Source organism: Betta splendens, chromosome 4, assembly GCF_900634795.4.
Source record: "Betta splendens chromosome 4, fBetSpl5.4, whole genome shotgun sequence".
Taxonomy (NCBI): domain Eukaryota; kingdom Metazoa; phylum Chordata; class Actinopteri; order Anabantiformes; family Osphronemidae; genus Betta; species Betta splendens.
This window is the reverse complement of record NC_040884.2, coordinates 31,981,775-32,003,866: the sequence shown is the minus strand read 5'-3', so window position 1 is coordinate 32,003,866 and position 22,092 is coordinate 31,981,775. Positions and strand designations below refer to the sequence as shown.

The following is a 22,092-nucleotide window of genomic DNA, read 5'->3' as shown; positions in this document are numbered from 1 at the left end:
CTGAAAGGGAAATAGATGTGACCTTGTGAAAATGTGGTTCATGACGTAACTTTAAATAAAAGTTTCTCTTTCCACTATCAGCAGCCCGCCATGAACAGAACACAGATGTGCAGCACTGCATCTTAACATTTTGTTTACATAATGTACAGAAAGAATGAGAATAAGTGTTCTATTCATTGAATTTGAATTTTATATATATATATATATATATATATATATATATATATATATATATATATATATATATATATATATATATATATATATAATATTAATAAATAATTATTTATACTAAGATTTAGAAAGAAAGACAAATCAAAGTAACTGTAACTGGTTCGATACTTACCTTAAGCTTTTATGTCGCAAGTCAATGATGACATCCACATGAGCCAAAGAACAGTTGGAAAGAGTCAGAGTAACTGGCACCAGACAGAGACTAGAGACACAAATTAACCAGCTTCACTGACAAGTTGTTCTATACAACCGGAAGCTTGGATGTCTGCAGTGTGGTATCACTGTAATGACACTTGCGGCACTAGCCATGGCCTCAGCAAAATGCCAAGAGAATAAACAGTAGACATGGCCATTAGGTTCATCGATCATAGTTTCCCTTCTTTCTGGCCATTCTCTACACAAACAGATTTGATTAAACACAGATACTAAAGTACAATTCTGTTGATCCCATCATCATGTGGTAATTGATGTGATGTCTGAAATTTGAATCATATAGACTTTTTTTCTAAGTGAGAAAGGTGCAGACAACACATTGGTGGTGCAGGTTGGTTTTACTTCACATCTACAAACAATAGGCTCAGGTTTTTAAAGGCCCTCTGTTCTGATTTTTTCTGGCTGCAGGATATTGGACCTCAAGGGTAAGGTGCCAAACAAACATGCATCTCTCCTCTACTGACAATGTATGAAAGCGCTTATTAGGACACCCTCTATAGACATTGCGTCTGCATGCAGATGACAAGTATAGATTATGAAGCCAGGTAAAGTCATGAGGTGTGGCAGGTAATCATATACAGTATTTATGCTGGGTTGTACAGATTCGATATTACTGTGTGGAATGCTACAGTTACGTATAAAGCAATAGCAGGGACCATTAGAATGTTGCTGTGATGGCTCCTCCTAATCCAAACATGACTAGAGTTGGAGTGAGATCCTATTTCTCCTACACCATCTTCTCATCCTGAACCTGCTTAATACACTGAGCTCTGCTTGGTTTTGAATCTTCCTTCCTCTCTATCCACTTATGCGCCACCATTGCATTGCATGCCTTTACCTATCTTTTCTCCTTGTTCCCTCCTCTGCAGCTTTCTGCAGGTGTCTCCAGTTTCCTAGTGCTGGATCTGGGGATTTGTTGGGTCTGTGTATGTGTATCTTGAAAGTGTTTTTGCTGTTACCTCTCCTGGCCAAATGCATGTGTGTAGGTCTCAGGGTAGTGCAGGTTGGTTTTGATGAGGTGGGACAGCTCTGCAGAGGGCAGAACCATGGGCGGAGGCAACTCTGACTTGAACTTTAGAAGAACCATCTCCTGAGCTTCCTAAAAGAGAACAGAAATTTACATTCCAGAACATGTGTCCTTGCTTCTGCAGCTCCAACAAACCAGTTTGAAATATTAAGGATCACATCTTGTTTGAAAGTTACACCACTGGTTGAATGAAGTTCAGGAGTGATCTGAATGTATTTTGATACCTGTAGTTTACTGTACATACACATAGCTACAAGGCCCATGAGTGGGTCAATCCTGACCAAAGGTTACACAACAAAAACACAAACAAACTAAGGAAAAAGGTTATTATAAAGTAGAATAAGCAAAGAGTAAAATACCAGTTCCAAGACAATAACCATTCCAACTTTAAATTAATTTGTCTTTTTGGAAAAGGCTTTCTCCTCAGGTTAATGATTCAACAGAACCACATTACATGACTGCACTCAGACATACTTCACAGGAGTTACTGTAACAGCCGTGAACAGCTTTTTATAGTCCTGGTACACACATACCCAGAACCACTGTTCCCCACAGCCCCTTTAAACACAAGCCTCACTGACCTCTTTGGGTGTTAAAGAACTGGCTTCTTTGCCAATTGTCTGCAGTGCCACATGCAACTGTCCCTCTAGAATCAGCTGTTTGTTGTCCTCAACTACATAGGCCTGTGGAGAAACACATCACAAGCTGATAATGCAACCGACAGAACTGGAATATTTTAGATCAACAAAAACTGTCTGCCATGCTATACTTGCTTGTGCCTTTGTTGAGTAGGAATGTAGTTTGGATGAAAATCTGACCTATGTCACCAAATTAATTTTAACCAGGATGTGTACCTTCCATATGACAATGAGATTGAGGTCCAGTTCATTACACTTCTTGACTATTTTGGTCATTTCCAAAGCTTTGTCCTCAGTGGAGACAGAGCTCTGGCTCCTGCTGCTTGATAATGTTCTTGATGGTGCCACATCCACTTGATGAGACCCGGTGGTTCGACAGCAACGAAAGAAGAAATCTCCGCAAGGTGTCAAAGAACTTATAATCTGTGCAAAACAGTATCCAAAGGTAAGTTTAAGGCAGAGGGACACAGACTAGAAAGAACAGATATACCTATTTTTTCCCGGACAATATGCACATTAAAACACGGTTCAATAGAACCTGCACAGACTAAGCAGTCACATTCAGTAGACAGAGCAAGCTTCACAGGCGATCAATGCTCAGGTTTTACCCTAGAATGTCAGTGGAAGCATCAAACCAAGAGGCCACCACAGGCCAAGGTATGCCATTATTTACATGCTTTTCCAGTTTCCGGACTACATACACACTCCTTAATCACAGTTACAATAAGATATGCCTCCATTACGCTGGCGGTGATATTAAAAGCAATTAGATTTAGCAATCTCATGAAATGATTCCAAATTAGAAGGCTCACTGTTGTGTTGATAAATAAGATTTTTCTTTTATTTTGGATAGCATTGCTTCCCCTGATCAACCACTTACTGTAGGTCTTCTCTTGCTTTATTAATGTGATATTGAAATATGGAAGCTGCTGCACCTACTGAGTGGCTAAAGAAAAGTAGCAACATTCAACCTGGCCCATTGTAAGTTGAAAGCATATTTATCTGTGGCATGTTTAATGGTACATATAGCTCAACAAGAAAGCAGAGAAAACTTAAAGAGAGAAGCTTTATACTTCCTCTAACATAAACTTACTCGTTCATTTCCCAGGTTCAGGTCTGCAAATGTGTACTTCTTTACTTCGGAGTTGGCTGGAAAACGAGAGAAACAGTCAAACTGATTCCCATCTTGGGTTACCTTGATTTATTTGAAGCCGTTACCTTGGTGGGGCCTGCATTGTGTTGCCTTGAAACACAGTTTGGCTCTTTCTCTGCTGGTGAGCTTGCAGTCTGAGAAGAACAGAACAAATGAGCCAACATGAAATGCAAGTGATGTTTAGTTGTGCATTCTACCAATAATGCCACTTTATTTAGGGATCCTAAGGGGGTCATGTAGGCTATGTATGGCCTTTAATAGCCACACCTAAATGCAACCTGTCTGAGGCAATTTTGTTATGATGTTATTAGCTGAACAACTTATGAAATGTATTTAAATGATTTTTGAAAAATGAGAACAGCAGCTTCATATTTTGGGTCCATACCTTTATCCTTCGCAGGGTTAATAAACTTGTGAAGGCGCCAATGTTGACTGCTGCTTGATACCTGGACTATGTGGAACTCTCGAACACCAGCTTCACTCTAGACCAAGAGAAGGCTCATTAAACAGATCTAGAACACATTCCTTTATTTTTGTACTGACTGAATGTACTGTGGCAGACAGTTTTTCATTTCTGTAGTCGTATATAAGTAATATATACTCCTCGATTGATTATCTGTTTGTTTTTAATGTTGCCTGTTGATTTTAACCATCCTCAGGATTGTACAGAACAAATGGAAAATCTCTCGAGCAGCTTTTTGCTATAACACCGAACCATTACGTGTATGACTTTTGCCGCATTTGGCTGAATGTGAGCAGAGGTTCAGATTTACTGCTGAATCAAAACTTAAAGTCTTGACTCTCTCACATCGTGTATTTCATTTCAAACACAGTTTGGTGACGTACATAGGTACAATTCCAAGCGACTTATCTTTGCGCTAGTGTATACTGATGTTGGGAATCGATGATACAGATACTTTACTGGTGGGTTGCCGACCTTTGCCAGAATTTTTTTTTAAGAAAGGTGGGCCTGTGCCTCTGAGTCTGTTAAAAATTATTACATTTAGAAAAATGTTGCTGAAATCTTCTGATTGTTGTTAGCCCTATGATTATGAAAGTTCGCAAAGTTTCCTCATTTGGGTCATGACTTGTCATTAAAGGGTAATGGTGGGGTGGGTCCCAAAGCTGGACCAGTTGAGAACACTGCACTAGAGGTGTCCACCGTGCTACGTATTCTCACCATATTGATGTTCTCCACATCAATGAAGACAAGCGTTCCATTGCTGTCTTTGTTATCCAGGCTGGAGTGTGGAGCACTACTGTGGTATGCAGACGCCTGCACATTCAGAGACCGACTGGCACAGATAAAGACTGTGTGACGCAGCACTCGATGACTTCACATAAAGAAAGAATGGTGGAGATGTGTTATCCATCCATGCTGCTAAAGAGCAAAGGGTGAATCTGAATCATGTCATGTCCAATGCACAATGATTCTTGAGCCCAAGGAGCAACTAGACTGATAAGCTCTGTACATATGACAATAACAACACTTCGAATTAACTTTGTAGCTTGTTTTTACATAGTTTTCATGAATCTCTAAGACAAACTTACCTGATTTTGTTTCCTTTCTTTGTGTTCTCATAGTAGAACAGGAAATTTATTTCATGGACTCCCTCGTGGTCCGGTCCTCTGAGCCACAAAGGCAGCTGAGTCGACTCCCCAGGTTGCAGCACACTGCCGTTTATGGGGATGTCTATCACACCTGTTGGTTGGTTGAAATCTTCAGCTGAAACCAACATCTCTGGCTCTACTGACCCTGGCTGAAAAGGTGTTACTAGGGTTTTATAGGCCGAGCAGTTTTCAGCCGAGGATGGACTGAGGGGCGTGAGGGGAGTTGTAGCCTGGCTACCAAAGGTGAAGAAGTGAGGGTGTGTGGATGCAACTCGCAGGCCACACAAAGCAACACCACTGACGTTGCAGAATTCAACGTAGGCTTTTCGAATCTCACCACACAGCAGGGCGGTGGGAAACTGCAGGAAAAACACCTGGCAGACAGGCACAGACTGAAAGCTTAACAAACACATATATACGGAGATTCTCTTCCAAATGCAGAGTGGCTCTACAGTCAGCGCTACCTCTATCAGGGGCATGGGTGGCGTTATTATGGGATCCAGACGTCGATCAGGTCCATGTCGAACAGATATCTTGTCCTCTTTGGTCTGGTTGAGTCGTGGGCCCTGGATCTTAAAGTCCTGTCTTCCACAAACCCTTATTAGATCTGTCACCTGATTGCCTGCCGACAAAAGGAAATTCAGACTGCAGTTTAGTTCAGTACCTGCAACTATTACTTTAAAATCTGAAATTAAGTTTTTATCAAAATTTAAAACAGCTAATAATCATGGAAGTTGTCACTGATAACTAAACAAAATGACTTAACATGAATGGGTCACACAAACTACTTTTCAGTTTAAAAGTGTTATCTGTTAACCTGCATTGTACTGTGAGCCACTCAAGAAGTGGATTTTGTGGGGAGTTCAACAAAAGTTGAAGTTGATTTGTTAATTTACATACATCTTGGATGTATGTAAATTAACAAATCATGTACTGGGATGTACTGGGCTCTGAGAACGCAGCACCACCAGGTTTCTGATTACTGCGGTTAAGTCTGTGGCTACATCGATCATAAACCTGGTTCTATTCTGGTGTAAGGTCCTGGGGTACTCATGTGTGAAGTGTGTAGACTTCCAGTCCAGAATATTTGTGTCCAGCAGTGGACGTCAGGTTCTATAAATAAAACCTTTACCATAGACTGGGCAACAAATCAAAAGTTACTTGTATATCAGTGAGGTATATCCGCCTCAGTATTTTTCTGTAAACCTTTTAAATGTAAAATACATTTATTTATTTTAAACTGAATGTGCTGAAGTACAAATATGTAAAGGACAGCAAGTCTTAAACACGAAAGCAAACCATTTCTACCTTCACTTTGAGCCATCTCCCCAGGGAAGGCTGCAGCCAGGTGGTACGCCACACCCACAATGTTCAGTTGCCCGGTTCTGTGTGGCAGCAGCCGGATTCGGGCCTGAGATCAGAATTCAAACAGACTGTTAATGGCACACGACGTGAAGTATATCATGAAAGAATGCATTTCTACTTTTCTATTGAAAAATGTACCAAGTGAAGCATTGCAACTAAAAACCCAATCAACACTACCCTAGATGTTAACTTTACCAGTTCTTTATGTTGTTGGGTCAGGGTTGGCCAGATGTACATTATATTACAGTGTATGGTTGGATGGATATATAAACATGCCTGCCAAAAAAGTGTCATGTGACCGTACCATTTTTGTTTCCTCTGGACCCATATGAAATTCCAGGATGGTCTCAGTGGTTACAGTGTTATCTTTCCTCTCTTTATCGTTCATCTGTAAGATGAAGGTGTTGAAGAAGCAATAATCTGCTGTCATACAAATACATGATAATGAATTTAAATCACAACTTTTCCCAGGTTTCCCACCACTAGAGCTGGGTTCTGTTCGTTAGTGACAGTGTGGCTTGGCAGTTCTTCAGCTGTCCTTTGGCCTGGAGATGCAAAATCAGGAGTGAACGTCCAGAGGAGCGAGAGGTTGGATAGAGCCAGGGAAACCTTCAGAGGGTTCTTGAATGTCACTTCCACTACAATAGGCTCTGCAGAGATGAACAGAGTCCGTTATAGTGTCTGATGATGTGCGAAGCAATGACGTCATTCATGTGCTGCAGCTAAAGCCCTCGGAGGAATCTCATTCTCTCTCTCGTGTGGTCTCTACTTCCACAACCAAATGTGTCTTTATTACTTATTACTTTTTATGTTATTTTTTAAGCAAGGTATGACTTTGTACTTTTACTTTGTGTTTTGGAAAGGCAGCCTATGGGAGTCATTCAGCCAGCTTAATCAACTTTTCTTTTGATCAGCTTCTGAAAGATTAGATGTCATCTTAAAGCCTTTGACCACACTAGTACTAAAGACCTCTTACCCTCTACTACAGCCAGTGGGTGGCGCAGGTTGTCTGTCTGGCTGTTGAGGCAGAACTGGGTGGGCAAGAAGTTCACTGGGACAACCCCTCGGTTGGCAGCAGTTACCAACTGCTCCTCTAGGTGAAACCACATTGCTGCCAAATCCTGGTCATACTCCTGATCCAAGGACACATGGGTGGCCGCCTGCTTCTCCCCTGCTCACATTAAATATTGAAATAAATATTAAATGTTGAATACAAAATTATACAGTGGTGGAACTTAAGTGTTTTTTGTAAGTATCTCCTATCGTCATATCGTGTTTTTTTTAGTGACCTGTAGGTGGCAATCAGCTCCCACTCATACCACGCCATGGTAGCCCACTAAAACACGTGGTCTAGATGCACCAAGGGACTTCCATGGTGCTTGAGTCAGGTTGGAATTGTGAATATTTGTGAATATGGAATTTGGGGCACCTTTCATATTTTTATATGCTATAGACATGTTCAAACATAATCAAAATGGGAAGCTTGATCTTTCTGGCAGAGTTAAGTATTTTGGGGCTGATGTTAGTGCGATCAACTGATCACGGGTGTGAACAAAGTTTGCTAGGTGTAGCGTTGGCTCTTGCGCACCAGCTTTACGGATGAGTGAAAAAAAAAAATGGACAAAAATCTCTCTCAAACAACATGATCAGAGAGGGTGCACTTTGAATACTAAGACTAATTAAAGAAAATCACATGCAGCAGGTAAGGAAAAATACAGAAAAACCAAGACAGTAAGACAGCGTGCTGCAGCAAGGCTCGCGCCTGCGCACTTGTTCTTAGTTTAAGTGTTTTAAGTATGGGTGTGAGATTTACAATCTCATGCCCAAAACATACTAAAAAGTAAATGGTAAATGGTCCTGCAGTTATATAGCACTTTTCTACCTAGTGATACTCAAAAAGCTTTAACTCTGTATTCACATTCACCCACACACACATTGTGCCATGGGGTTACATGGGGTTTAGTGTCATACCAAAGCACTGACTCATGACCCAACCCTATGGTAACAGCTCTACCTCTTAAGCCACTGCCGTCCCTAGCAGAAGTGCCTCAGTACAAGTGCAGGGCCATTTACCATGAAGCTTCCCTGTTAATGTCGTTGTCCAATGGGTTGTATTCCATTTCTGAGGGGGATTTTTTGGAAAAAGGGATTAGGAACACAGGCTGAGGTTTTGTTTAATATCTCATCCTTAAAGGAAAACTTCACAGATTTTCAAAGGGGGTTGACCCAAACGATGGCAGGTAATATTTAAGAATGAAAAGACAATTAGATTCCTGCATATTTTTTATGCAGAGAAATCATCATTTATTCCTCAGCAAAACATCTCAGGACTTTTTGTCATGTGCTCACAAACAACAAGTGTGCTTTCTGTTACTGGCTAAACGCAGGTAGTCCAATCACTGCAGCTCAGGTGATTCGTCAGAGCACAATGCATTCTGGGTGTTGTAGGATATGACCATTTTAACCACAACACATATTTCTTCGGTTTTCCCTGTATTCTCTGGACATAGACCATCAATGTTAAATGTTGTTGCACATTTTTGCTGATAAAATGTAAAATATACATTTATGTTATTTTTATATTTTAAATCAAATAAAACTCTGCATACAAGTTTTACTGTCTACATAGGTGATGTCACAGCCACAGTAAGTTGCCATTATCGTACCATGTTTGATTTAGTGAGATTTAGAGGAGATCCCTATTAGTTAATAATGTGTTAGTTAATAGTTAATGTGTTACCTTCTGCAAGGCGCCGTTCATGCCCAAAATAGACCCGTGTTGCTGAGCTGATGATGCAGGGCAGAGGCAGCTGAGGGAGGTTGGCTTCATTTTCCTGCATCACATTCTGAAAACCCCACAACAACAGTTGTTTGTATCAACTTTTATGTGAACGTATTACTTGTTTGTATGAATGATAAATACTTTATTTTGTATTTCACACAAAGTAATCATGTTCATCAAATGCTATATTGTAATGATGTGCTAAGTTAAAACACACAAATGAAGAAACCTATTGTGAAACAACTTATTTTGACCTTCAGCTGATAAGCCTAATTTCTAGGCTCATTCAGTTTACTGAGTTCATTACCTGACTGCTTCTTTTATACCATCTGTGCTAAAGAGTCTGCGATTAAGCAGCCATGTCATTTACCCTACATGAGAGTTTGAAAAACAGATGTTTTCACTGTGTGACTTTACACAGCTTATGTTTTACTCAGGAAGACTTTTGGACTCGCTGTCACTCTCACAGCGAGCAGGTCACAGATGGCTAAAGTGTTTTTTGCTACTGATCTACATCTCCCAGCTCCAGCTACTTACGGTGAGTAACTTCTCTTTCTGCATTCTGATACCCACCCTGCCTCTGATCTCCTCACAGACAGAGGAAAATGCTGAACTACCTGAAGAAAACTAAACATTTGTAATAAGCATCTTAAGAATATCGTGCAGAACAGTGCTACCAGAGGTTTAAGAATTGCCTGGTGTAATGACTACAATGACTGGATATGCAGTACAAACAAAAAACAGTTCAAAAAACATTGACAGTGAATGTATGTGGCCAAAGGTCACTTAGTGACGTCACTATGCAAATGAGTGCTTGGTTCATATAATATAAGATGGTTTGGTAATTGCATCTAGTTGTTAAGTAAAGGAAGCTGGAGAGTGAGGTAATGACACTTCACTACAAAGCTTGAGTGCAGGCATAGTTACCTTGTAAACATACAGATACTCTCTGAGAAAGGCGCACTGCTGCGATGCAGTCTGCCTGCTGCCATTGGTCAGGATCTGCCTAAAGGCTGTGATAGCATCCTCTGGTTTGTTGAGTGTGAAGGACTGACGACCAATTGTGAAGTTGATATGGTCCTCTGCCAAAGACCAGCCTCTCTCCTTATACACTTGCATGGCCTGGCAGTAACAACGCAGCGCATGCTTCCTCTGAAAGAAGCGAAATCCTTTTTTTATTGAAATAACAAACAATTTAAATTTACATTTAGATTCGATATTTGGCAAGGTTAGGAAGATTCTAAGCTCCAGAAAGTGGGATTTATCCCATAAAGATCACAATCAAAAGTTTAAGCTCCACCTCCAGTAAATTAAAATGTACCTGTCCCGCTTTGCTGAAACGATGGCCAGCGAGAATCATATGAAAGGCAAACTTGCGCACCATAGTATTCCGCATATTAATAAAGCAGTGGGCTGCCTGTTCCAAAAGCAGAGCACTACGCAGATCAGAGTCCTGCACAACAAAAGGTCAGAAAATGAGCACTGCAGTTAAAATGCAATGTGTGGCTGTACAATGAAACAGCATTAGTTTCTCTTGTACGTTATGTCCTGGAGTGTACTGCACCTAGGGCAGTTCCGTACATATGAAGCCCCAATCAAAGGGTTTCCTCACCTCGCTTGTCATCTTAATGAGGAGTGTTGCAGCATCTGAGTATTTTCCCTGGCTTTTGAGTATCTCAGCACTGAATAAAGTGCAACGCTCAGCCAGCACCATGTTTCTGAGCAGGGCACAAAGACAAAGAGATGTCATCAGAACAGAAATGTAAGAATAATTAATTCAATATTAAAAAATGGAGTAATTTCTCCAGTGTCTGTATGATTCCTGCTGTAAACATTACAAAAGTCCTATTTGATGGTCATACTTGCAGACTTCTCTGTATGTCTGTATTGCAGTGTCCATGTAGTGGGCTGGATACGGTCTTGCGACTCCAGCTTGCAGAAAGGCCGACACTGCAGCCATTTCCTACAGAAGGTATAGATAGAGAACAGATGACAGGTAGTTCTTATAAAGAACAGAAAGGATCCACCTATTATTTTAAAACAACATTTTCCATCAATCATTTGAGCTGCTGATCCCTGGAAGAGCTGTGTGGTGCTGGAGCCACTCTGTATGTGTTCACATTAGTACCAGTAGCAACTAAACAACGCCATTCAAAAAAGTAAGTAAAAGTACATGTAGGAGTGCTAGACAAAAAATCAGAATATCATTTATTTCACTAATTCCATTCAAAATGTTAAACTTATATATTATATTCAATCATTACACAAACACTGATATATTTCAGATGTTTATTTTTTTAGTTGTGGTGATTATAACTGACAACTAATGAAAACCCTAGATTCAGTATCTAAAGTTAGAATATTGTCAAAAGGTCCAATATTGAAGACACCTGGTGCCACATAGTGATAAAAGTCCGGCTCTTTTGGCTCGGCTCTCTTAGAAGGAGCCCCAAGAGCCTCTTAACTTATCACCAATATGTGCCTTATATTATAGCGTAATTTGGCACTTGGGTTGTGTGTTTCTAAGCATTTGTTTATTTCATGATTTCATAAAAGCCTTAGTTTTATGCAGCTTTCTATTTAAGAATTTTCAAAATATAGACAGAACCATAGCAAACGAATCAAATAATGGCCTTTCCACTCTAGCCAAATGCATGGACGCATGTACACACATACATATATCACTCTGGTCCTGCAGTTCCTCCCACTGCAATGAGGTTGTCAGTAGACTGCGATCAGGTTGTGCGTCTGTAATTGGACACACAAATGATCCCCAGCCGGAAACTGTCTTTACAGCAGCTGTCTGCAGCCATTATTTGTTTCTTGTTTGTTGTAAATTGTGTAATAATTTGTTGTTTTTTTAAGACAACCTTTGGCAAGATATCATCATTGAAATGGGCAGGTAGAACAAAAGTGCCTCAGCTGATGCCATCCAGGAGGTGCAGCGATACCCGGGCAATAATGCCAGGTCCCAGAATCCTATGAGATACTGGGACAACCAAAACACAATCTACCCAAACCTCTTCTGGCCTTCCTTATAAGATCTCTGCAACTGTATCTAAAAATAGCTATTTTAAATTTAAAAAAGAAGAAATGATACTATATAAAATACAATGACTCAAATTATATTATTGTATATATTAGGTCAAATCACTGTCAGCTGAGTCTGTCAACTAAATTGCCTGTAGAGATTTTTAAGGTCCAGCAGGTGTCAGTATTCAGTGACACAGTATTGACAAGGTATGAATACAGTTTTGCAATGTGTCAAAACGCTTAATGACGCCTCATCTACTCATCACTAATAGAGGCTAAGACATGGCCTGAACACATAAAGCTACTGCACAGCATGGATAATTGACAGGTGCCTGTGCATGTCTTACATGACGAGCAACGCATGACTAACCGGCGGCAGTGACCATCAAAAGTCCACGTCTATAGAAAAAGCAGTGGCGGCAATGACCCAGCAGAGGCTGATGGGCAGAGGGGAAGCACAGGTGTGGCAAGTTGGGCTGATTGCCAGGAGTCTACTGAGGGAAAGAGAGGGAGTGGGCATGGTCCAAAGCAGAGGCGTGGCCTGGTGGGGGAGAAGGTGTGGTAGAAAATCTATGGGGTCTTGTGAAGAGAAAGATGTGATAGGCCAGACCCAACAATGCAGAAGAGCTAAAGGCCACTAGTAGAGCAACCTGGGCTCTCATAACACCTGAGAAGCCACAGAATGATGGACTCCATGCCACGCAGCATTGCAGCAGTAATTCAGGCAAAAGAAGCCCCAACTAAAAGTATTAAGTGCTGTACATGCTCATACTTTTCATGTTCATAGTTTTCAGTTTGCCAAGATTTCTAAAAATCCTCTCTTTGTATGGGTAATAAGTAATATTCTAATTTTCTGAGATACTGAATTTGGGGTTTTTAATCAACTTCAGTTGGTAGTTATAATCATCACAATTAAAGAAATAAGCATTTCAAATCAGTCTGTGTGTAATAAATTAACATAATATACAAGTTTCACTTGTTGGAATGGAATTAGTGAAATTGATAATATTCTATTTATATGACCAGCACCTGTATATATCTGCATTATATACAAGCGTGCACATTTTGGACTCAAACTTTATTGATTATCTTGGGGAAACTGTGTTCTCTGCATCTGACCCATTCTCTCACTGGGGGAGCTGTAAGCAGTCACACATGGGGCGCTCTGGTAGTTAATGTGTAGTGTCTTGTTGAAGTACCAGACTAACATTCTACCTACTGAACCACCAAGCCATCATACACTTACACTACTTCATTTACTGTATAGCTATGTACTTTGCTCGTGAACCTTTCAGACACTCAGCAACATTTGTCTTCATATCTCTTATGAGTTCATGAAATGCTGCCACTGAGATAGTCCCAGTGGTTGTCCTACCTCCGATTTATATCAGATATGTTCAAAGTTTCTGTACTGTATCCTGTGTTATCTTACAGCACTGTGTAACTCTAAAAGCCTCGTAGAAGCTGGATTTAGATGCTGATTCAGTATATGTGGTCCAATAGAACCTACAAAATGCAGATGACACACAGAGCAGTCATGATCATGCATCTCTAAACATAATCAGTGCATGTGTGTGATTCTAACCTTGCTAACCACAGTTAACATTTTTAAATGTTCAACACAGTTGTTACCCTTTAGGTGGTGCAAACCAAGATTACCATTTATGCTGAAGCATGGACACAGTGCACATATATACAAATAAATAAGTGTGTGTAGTGTGTCTGTGTCCTACCAGTGCTCCTGCAGCATATAGCATAGCCTGATCTGAGAGGAAGTCTTTCTTGGCAGTGTGGTAACAGCTGTAGGCCAGCTCATAGTGCTGAACCAGGAAGCATAAGTCAGCCATCTTCCTGATCTGCAACTCTGGGGCTTCTGGGGGGTATCTGACATCAAAGATAAGAAACGTCAGACGAGCAATGCACAGTTTCTATGGTGTAGTATGATGTATTGTATCGAAGATCTAAAAATAATGTCAAATCACAAGTTTACAAATTCACATCACAAATTTATACCAGCCAAGGTAGCAGCACAAACACACATTTAGGTGAATGTAATTTAGCCTGTCAAACTCTGGAGCATAAACTAGCTTTATATTATGGCAATATCTATTGTTATCGATATAATGCCAGGAAATACTTTTATACCAGTGTTGCACATCTTTGTAATTATACTGATAAGAATGTCGGGGAAACTTACAGAAGGCCACATGTGTTCTTTGGTTCATTAACACTCTTCTCTGGCACTTTCCCTCCACCAAACCACTTTTTGGTTGCAGTGAACAGCGAGCGACTTAGACCCTTTCTTGAAAGTAGCTGTTGAGAGAAAGGCAGATTATGTTCCTTGAGCTGAGAAGATGTGGTGGAATATCAGTTACTGAATATTAGAGCCCAATGACTGTTATAAAAATGCCATTAATGTTTAATACATATTATGTTGAAAGGGAATTTCTGGCAATTCAAAATGCTCATTCACCGGAGTGATCTAGTCTGTGAACAGTTACAGCTTGTATTAATACCTGGTCATTAAGTTGTCTGATGTTCTTCTCAATGTGTGGCAGAAGGCCTCTAAAGGTAAACTCTTGGATGAATTGTCTAATACGATCATGGTCATTAAGGGTCAGACATGTTCCATGACTCCCTGAAGCTCCTGTCACACTTTCCCAATCTCTACTTCCTTTCTTTAGGGTAGTGCTGACTCCACTGGGAGTTTCCAGACTCCCTGAGCTGTTCGGTGTGTCCAGCTGGAGTGGATGGTTGTCCAGGATGTTGGTCACTGCACCTGGTAGGAAACAGGGTAAGCATTAAACTCACACGCTCGCAAGTATTGCTAACATGCTAAGGTTTTAGTGTTTTATCCACAGGCATGGAATGGCAGGAGTGACATTGTCTGGCATGGCAAAGATGGGGCCACGTGCCTGTAGCCTTGCCTGGGGGTGAGGCTCACAATCAAGCATCAGAATTCTTTCTACAAATGAACCCAATTGAACAACAGGGGCAGAAGGACAAGTAGGGGCGCTCAGTTGAATACGGGGGCCTTTACAAACTGATAGTATACGATATTATTATTCCCACAATGGGCAAATTCTTGTGTTTTCTGCAGCAGCATGATAATTAACAGGACAAAAATTGGAAACAACAACAGCAATAATTGTACATACTTGTACTAAGTAATACTTGTACATACAACAGTAATAGAACAAGGCATCTAGCAAAACCAAAAGCAGCATATCACAGTGGCAGACAATGTTGCACATTGTGTATCACTGCAGTGATATATTATATATTCTAATGGCTGTGAGGAGGAATAACCTGTGGGAGCGCTCCTTCCTGCATTGGGGGTGTAACAGTCTTGTGCTAAAGAAGCTGCTCAGAGCCTCGACAATGTGGTGCAGGGGGTGGGAGCGTTATCCATGATGGATGTTAGTTTGACCAAGATCTTTCTGTCTGCCACCTCCTCGATGGACTCCAGTGTGCAGCCCAGGACAGAGCTGGCTTTCTTAACCAGCTTGATCAGTCTCTTCCTGTCTCTGCCTTTACTGCCCCCTGCTCAGCACACAATTCCATATAGCACCACAGTGTCATAGAGGGTCCATAACAGCCCTCTGCACACACCAAAACGACCTCAGTCTCCTCAGCAGGTGGATGCGACTCTGTTAGGTAGATGGTCCAAGGAGCCAGATGTTGGTCTACACTTGCCACCTCCAGCTTCCTCCTCAGCGATGATGGCTGGATTGTATTGAAAGCACTGGAGAAGTCAAAAAAATGACGCTCAAAGTGTTCCCAAAGGACTTCAGGTGAGATAGGCATAGTGTCACCTACCCTGTTGTCAGGTCAATAAGCAAACTGTAGCGAGTTCAGCAAAGCAAAGTTAAAAGCAGTATATTGGGCAAAATAATAAGGAATACAGTGATGGTATTTAGGTTAAGTTCCAGTTGAAAGTGGTAACAACGTCAGTTATTATTGAATTAATGAACATTTTAGAGCTATTTTGTGTGTAATTGCATTTCTAACTGTGCTAATTGATTAAGATAGCTTAACACAATTGGATACAGAGCATTTATGGTCCAAAGTGTTTTTTTATTATGTATTACAATGTATGTTTTCCCATCTAGCTCCTACGTTGGTTTGAGGACAGCTGTGATTTTTTACTTCATTGCTTCAATGTTATTAAATAAAACTTAATTATTCTTGAACCTGTTTAGCAAAACTGCTTTCAATGTTCATTGTCACATCAGTTGACCTTCAGCCGTAGGTCTCAGACACTTGGGTGAATGAAGTGACTTTGTGACTGATCTCTGGCAAAGCTTCTGCAAGATTCCAAGGGAGGCCCTGGGGATTTTGGGTTTCAGCCCCGCTAATGCCTCTCATGAAAGACACCGGAAGGAGGGCATTCTATCAAGCTGATGTAGTCCTCCTTATCAAGCTTGGTTGGCTTTTTGGACTCCTTAAGCAGCTGATGGATAATAGGAACCCAGTTGCACAGTGTAGGGGCAGTCCATAGAGAAGAACTATTGGCTGAATTCTGTTAAGCCATTCGTCGTCTTTGACACAGTTTTCTACCATAACTGTTCACAGTAGGGATGGGGGAATGTTGACCGCAAAAGAGATGTTATCACACTTTGGAAGATTTACTTTGAGGATCTCCTCAATCCCTCCAACATGTCTTCAGCTGAAGAAGCATGGCACTCCGAGGTGGACATGTCCATCACTCAAGCTGAGGTCACAGAATTGGTTTGGAAACAGTAGTACATCTAATCTCCGGATGTTGTGGTACTGTCTTGGTTTACATACTTCTGGCTGGGACAGTGCCTCTGGACTGCACATCCGGATTTTTAGTTTCTCTCTAGAAGGACAATATGGTGTGTTCCAGCCTTCTAAACCTCTGAGAGAAAGTGTTGATCTTTGTCAACACCAGTTTTGTTGACGAGCAGGTCATTTGACATACACTTGGGTTGGTTTGCAGTCAATTGTTAAGCAGCTTGGTTGAAACTCAATGTTCAAGTCTAAGGACATGATTTCTTTGTATCTTGAGGTCTTGTTCTTGAGTGAAGTAGGAAAGGAATGTGAGTTTATTAGACAGATTAGTACATGAGAGGCAGGAATGTGGCCGCGTATCGGTCTGTTGTGGTGGAAAAAGAGTGAAATGACTCTCGATTTACCAATCACTCTATGTTCTTACTCTAAGCTATGATAATTAGGACAACACCCTGAATACAAGCAGCCAAAATGAGTTCTCTCTGCAGTGTGGAAGGTCACATGGAGAGGAGGCAGCATTCCAGGCACTGTGAAGTAGTACACACTAAAGAGACAATGTCTCTCAGCTGGTCTGATACTGTCTTGGAATCCCACAGAAAAGCTGGAGAAAGGGTCCAGGCTTAGGGAGACTGGGTTTCTTTGCTTAGACTACTGCCCAATGATAAGGCTGAAGACTGATTCATGGGTGGATGATCTAGCGGTTGGGGGGTATTTTTTCCAGTGTGTTTTCCCTCTTACTTGCAAAACAACATTATTCTACTGTACACTTGCTACTGCCCTGTTAAATGGTTAAAGTTTACAAATCTAAGCATTTGTGACACATTTTGATATGATGACATAACATATTTATGTACATTAAATTGTATTTTTAGGACATTCTTATTATAATTATATATAATGATTATAAAATGTGATGAGGTCTGAAATTCAAAAAGGTACACATTGACTGACCTTTCTCTGCTGAGTGATGGCAGTCTACTTCACCCATACTGTCTTCCTCATTTGAAGTTGGAGCTACTTCACCGATAAGGTCCTGGAACACAGGTTACAGTTTTAATGAGGTGGTTTAAGAACTGGCTGATTCATGCTTTCCATCAGCCTTCCTTTACTGAACTTGTAGTGTGTCTGAAAAACTGTTTTGACTGATGGCTATCACCAACTTCATTATAAGTCCCATTCTAAAACACAGAGTTCAGTAGAAGGAAATTCCATTTAAATCCTTGACACACACACCTACTACACAAAGAAGTGTATGAACAACGCAGGTATATGCAGGTATAGCTCAGAGTTTGGCAGTGGAAACTAATTGTTATGGCTCACTGTGATAAAAGAACTACAAATGTCTGCAGTGGTGCATTTATAGATCCAACACTGAATTTCTAATTTACACAGCAATTTGCAGTGACAGATCATCTAAACAATTAGAGATTATGTATGGGTGAAACTGGCAGCAGTGAGATTTGAAACTAGAGCCTTAATTCGGTGCCTTAGACCACACTACCACAGATGGCACAGGGCCTTTATATTTTTGTTCTAAAACAGGTAACTGATCTGATTCCCAAAAAGTGTCTGTAAATGATTATACTCAAAGACTATCCAGACTCTGTTGGGCTAGAGCTCATCTGATGACTAGAATCGTGATTAGATGGTTGAGAGTCCTATGGTTAGTCAAATCCATGTGAGAGAGTATGTGAAATATAAAAAAAGGTTTGCTTTGTACTAGTATCTTGCCTTTCTGTCGATTGTTTCCAATGCTGAAGTTATTAAGTCCATAGCTGTACTTAATGATAGTATACTCAAAGTTAATCTTTACCTGGTTATGCAGAGAATTCCTGTGCAGGTATTGACTCCATGGGTCTGGAATCTGTTCCTCGTCTTCAGTTGAGAATTTGCGAGAGTTGAATTTTAGCAGATAGCAGCCCTGAGAACCGTATCTCTGTTTCATGTCCTCATACAAAGTATCTGCTCTGGAAAGGAAGACATAATGGAGATAAATCAACATGCATAACTTACTAAATCCAGCCAACACACTCAAGCATCACTCCACTGTAGAGTCCTGTAGAAGGACAACAATGATGCAACTGTAACATTTTCTTGGGGTCAAAGAAACATCTGACTTGCACAACATTTGCTTATTTTTACCTTTGTTACAGTATACGTCAACAAGACAAAACAAAACAAAAAATTTTGTGAAAGTTGTTCATCAGTTTATTACCAATACTGGATTTGTTTTTCTAATCATAATCAAAATGTCCGACAAGCCCCACATGAAAATTAAGGAAATTAAAGAAAATTTAGAAAAACTTTAAAATAATAAAGACAGTTTTTCAAATTTGTTGATAAAGTGTCAAAAGAAAGTTGCTGGGATGGTTATATAAATAGATCACATAAACAGGAACTTGACGTTCATCTGAACACATGCTTATAGGAGTCAAAAAACTTGATACTTCTCATCAAAGGAACATGATTTCATCAAAAGTATTAAGGTCGTTGTACATAGTGAATCTTCATCAGTACCTCTGTTCCTCTCCCTCCTCTATGTCATGCAGTAAGACGTAGTACTTGAGCGTGTTGGGGATAAACCACTTAGGGTAGGTGTATTCTCCACTGTGCTGAACTCTGTGCTGCTCCTGAGAAAGCTTGAGGAACTGCTCAACCGGCACAGCTTCAGTGGAGGACACCACCAGCAGGCCTGTCATGACCGGGATGTCAAGGACAAACATGTGAAACATATGACTCCATCAAAGACGATTCACTCAACAAGCTCGATTAAATGGCAATGAGAAAAAGCAGAAACACATCACAATGTGGAAATCAAGTTTTCAATTTCACTAAGCCCTTGAGTCTTCACTGTGTCTCTTTTCCTAAATTCAAAAGTGTGTAGCTTAGCATTTGTTATGAAACTAACTTTGACCTATGCTTATAACATAAGAAATCTGCATTCTTGTGAAGTTAACATTATTGTGAAGGCTTGGAAACAAGGAAAACGTCACAAGGAAAAACAGCATTGGTTTGCAATTTTCTAATTGTCTGCATCAACTTCTGATCCATGATTTTGAACTATAGTGAATTTATGCACTAACCCAGAAAACAAACATCAAAACAATGATCAAATTAAATGGGAAGAAATCCCTCATCATCTTTTCTGTAAATGCTACTATATTTAGACATTCTGGACTCTGTTACACCTCATTTATGCTTTTTTGTCACATCCCACAGACCAAGGTATTTAAATTATTTAATTGTTTACAATTGTTGTTTACATACAATCTAATTTGGTCAAGATCCTCATCTAGTTCATTCCAGTCTGACCATCTTTGAAATTATTACCAATATTATGTATTATTATGATATGGATTATATCAGCTGCACTCTGGATTTTAAAGATTTTTTATAAACTGAAGTTTCAGAATCTGATTGGCCTTCAGTTCTTATGTGGGAGTTTTACTAAAAGCATTCCATCCATGTTCAGCTGCTTTTCCAGCGCCAGGTTACGAGGGCAGCAATAAATTATGTAGACCAAGAGCGGAAAACAGTGTTCTTAAAATCTAGTGGTTGAACAATGAATCATAAACTATGGGAAAGACTAAGGTAAACCCCACATAAAATTACTGTTGACCATAAAAATATATTTTCTCTCTATCTAGGATTGGATCAGATGCACAAAAGCATTAGTGATGTCACGTTCTTTATGAATATACCAATTGACCATGTACCAGTTGGACCTAAAGGTCACAGAGACACTAATAAATCAGATAGTTATGGAGGTTGACATTAGCTTCAGATTCTGTGAGGAACCTTGGTGTCCTATTTGACCAGGATGTCTCTTTTACATCATATATTAAAGAAATCTCCGGAACTGCCTATTTCAAATTACATGCATCCTCTCTCAGAGCAATGCAAAGAAACTACTTCATACCAAGCTCCTCTCCTGTGAAATCAGCTTCTTGTTCAGGTTTGAGAAACTGACAGAGACTCTACTTTTATGATCAGACTTAAAACCTCCTTCTTTAATAAACTTATGGTAAGAGTTTGTTCAGGTCATTGGCAATGATTGTTAGTCACAGGAACCATCTCTTAGTTAAGCTGCAATAGACATAGACTGCTGGGGGACTTAATTTATACACTGAGCTCCTCTATTTCCCTTTTTTCTCTATGCAATAACCTCCCATCATTGTTCCGTGTTTAACTAAGCTTCTCTCTTTGTCCCCAGGACTTGTGCTTCTCCCACTCTCTTTCTCCCCCACTCTGTCCTCACTTACAGGCATCATCAGACTCAGAGCCTGTGCCCAGTCTCTGGTCCAACCATCCTGCCTGAGCTCTGTTGCTGCTCATTGTTGTTGTGCTTTTCTGTGTCTATATCCCCTCACCCCATCTGATCAAGCCAGATGGCTGGCCACATCAAAGAAAAACTTCACAGATTTTCAATGGGCATTGACCCAAACAATGGTGGACAGTATTTAAGAATGAAGGGACACTCAAATTCCTCTATATTGTCTATGCAGATCATTTATTCCTCTGCAACAAGGTGGTGTGGACAACTGAAAATCAGCAAAACTAAGGAGCTGGTGATAGACTTTAGGAAATCTGGGAGTACTGTCCTATATACCTGGAAGTATACTTGGAAAATAAACTGGAATGGAAAAAGAACTCCTCAGCTGTGTACAGGATGGCTCAAAGCTGGATGTACTTTCTCAGGAGGCTCAGGTCCTTTAACGTGTGCAGCTCCATGCTGAGGATGTTCTATGAGTCTGTGGGTCCAGTGTTTTAGGCTGTGGTCTGTGGGGCAGCAGCATGAATGTAGCAGACAGTAACAGACTGGACAAAGTGATCAGGAGGGCTGGTTCTGTTCTGGGGGTGGAGCTGGACCCCTACATGCTGTAGCTGAGAGGAGGATGCTGGTCAAACTCCTCTCTATCCCAGTGTGTGGCTGGACAGAGGAGAACCTTCAGCCAGAGGCTGACCAGTATTAGGTGCTGCACAGAACACCACCGGAGGTCATTCCTACCGTTGCCATCAGTCTGTACAACTCCTCCTCTGTCTGTAAGGGTTGATCTTCATCCATGCAATAACATGCATAATAAAACTTTAGCTAGTAATTAGATGTGAGTGGGTGTAGATGTGTTAGCATTCTTATTTTTAAACTGCCTACCATCTTTGCGTGTACCTCCAACTGTGACAGCGATCAATGTGTGCAAAATAATTTCCCTCTGGGATTAATACATTTTTTTTTTATCTTAAATCTTCTTGAATCTTGAAAAGTCCCTTGAGACATTTCAGG

At 40.5% G+C, this 22,092-nt stretch overlaps 1 protein-coding gene across 3 annotated transcripts in view; it reads right to left on the bottom strand.

The window, feature by feature from the left end:
- trappc8 (trafficking protein particle complex subunit 8) overlaps nt 1-22,092 on the bottom strand; it is a 30,411-nt gene that overhangs the window by 3,336 nt on the left and 4,983 nt on the right. For 2 of the 3 annotated variants that reach the window (XM_041070173.2, XM_029148305.2), the window contains 25 exons: nt 19,329-19,503; nt 18,625-18,778; nt 17,763-17,844; nt 14,573-14,835; nt 14,254-14,369; nt 13,790-13,940; nt 10,886-10,986; nt 10,636-10,741; nt 10,345-10,476; nt 9,951-10,175; nt 8,982-9,087; nt 7,218-7,412; nt 6,722-6,891; nt 6,546-6,629; nt 6,185-6,287; nt 5,341-5,498; nt 4,817-5,250; nt 4,446-4,599; nt 3,651-3,747; nt 3,331-3,399; nt 3,206-3,261; nt 2,329-2,535; nt 2,056-2,157; nt 1,407-1,546; nt 347-436 (listed from right to left, as the gene is read on the bottom strand). In XM_041070173.2, the coding sequence (XP_040926107.1) occupies nt 347-436; nt 1,407-1,546; nt 2,056-2,157; nt 2,329-2,535; nt 3,206-3,261; nt 3,331-3,399; nt 3,651-3,747; nt 4,446-4,599; nt 4,817-5,250; nt 5,341-5,498; nt 6,185-6,287; nt 6,546-6,629; nt 6,722-6,891; nt 7,218-7,412; nt 8,982-9,087; nt 9,951-10,175; nt 10,345-10,476; nt 10,636-10,741; nt 10,886-10,986; nt 13,790-13,940; nt 14,254-14,369; nt 14,573-14,835; nt 17,763-17,844; nt 18,625-18,778; nt 19,329-19,503 (3,670 nt within the window). Of the gene's footprint in view, nt 1-346; nt 437-1,406; nt 1,547-2,055; nt 2,158-2,247; nt 2,536-3,205; nt 3,262-3,330; nt 3,400-3,650; nt 3,748-4,445; nt 4,600-4,816; nt 5,251-5,340; nt 5,499-6,184; nt 6,288-6,545; nt 6,630-6,721; nt 6,892-7,217; nt 7,413-8,981; nt 9,088-9,950; nt 10,176-10,344; nt 10,477-10,635; nt 10,742-10,885; nt 10,987-13,789; nt 13,941-14,253; nt 14,370-14,572; nt 14,836-17,762; nt 17,845-18,624; nt 18,779-19,328; nt 19,504-22,092 lie in introns of those variants that run through there. The other variant, XM_055507647.1, reaches the window with a different exon arrangement.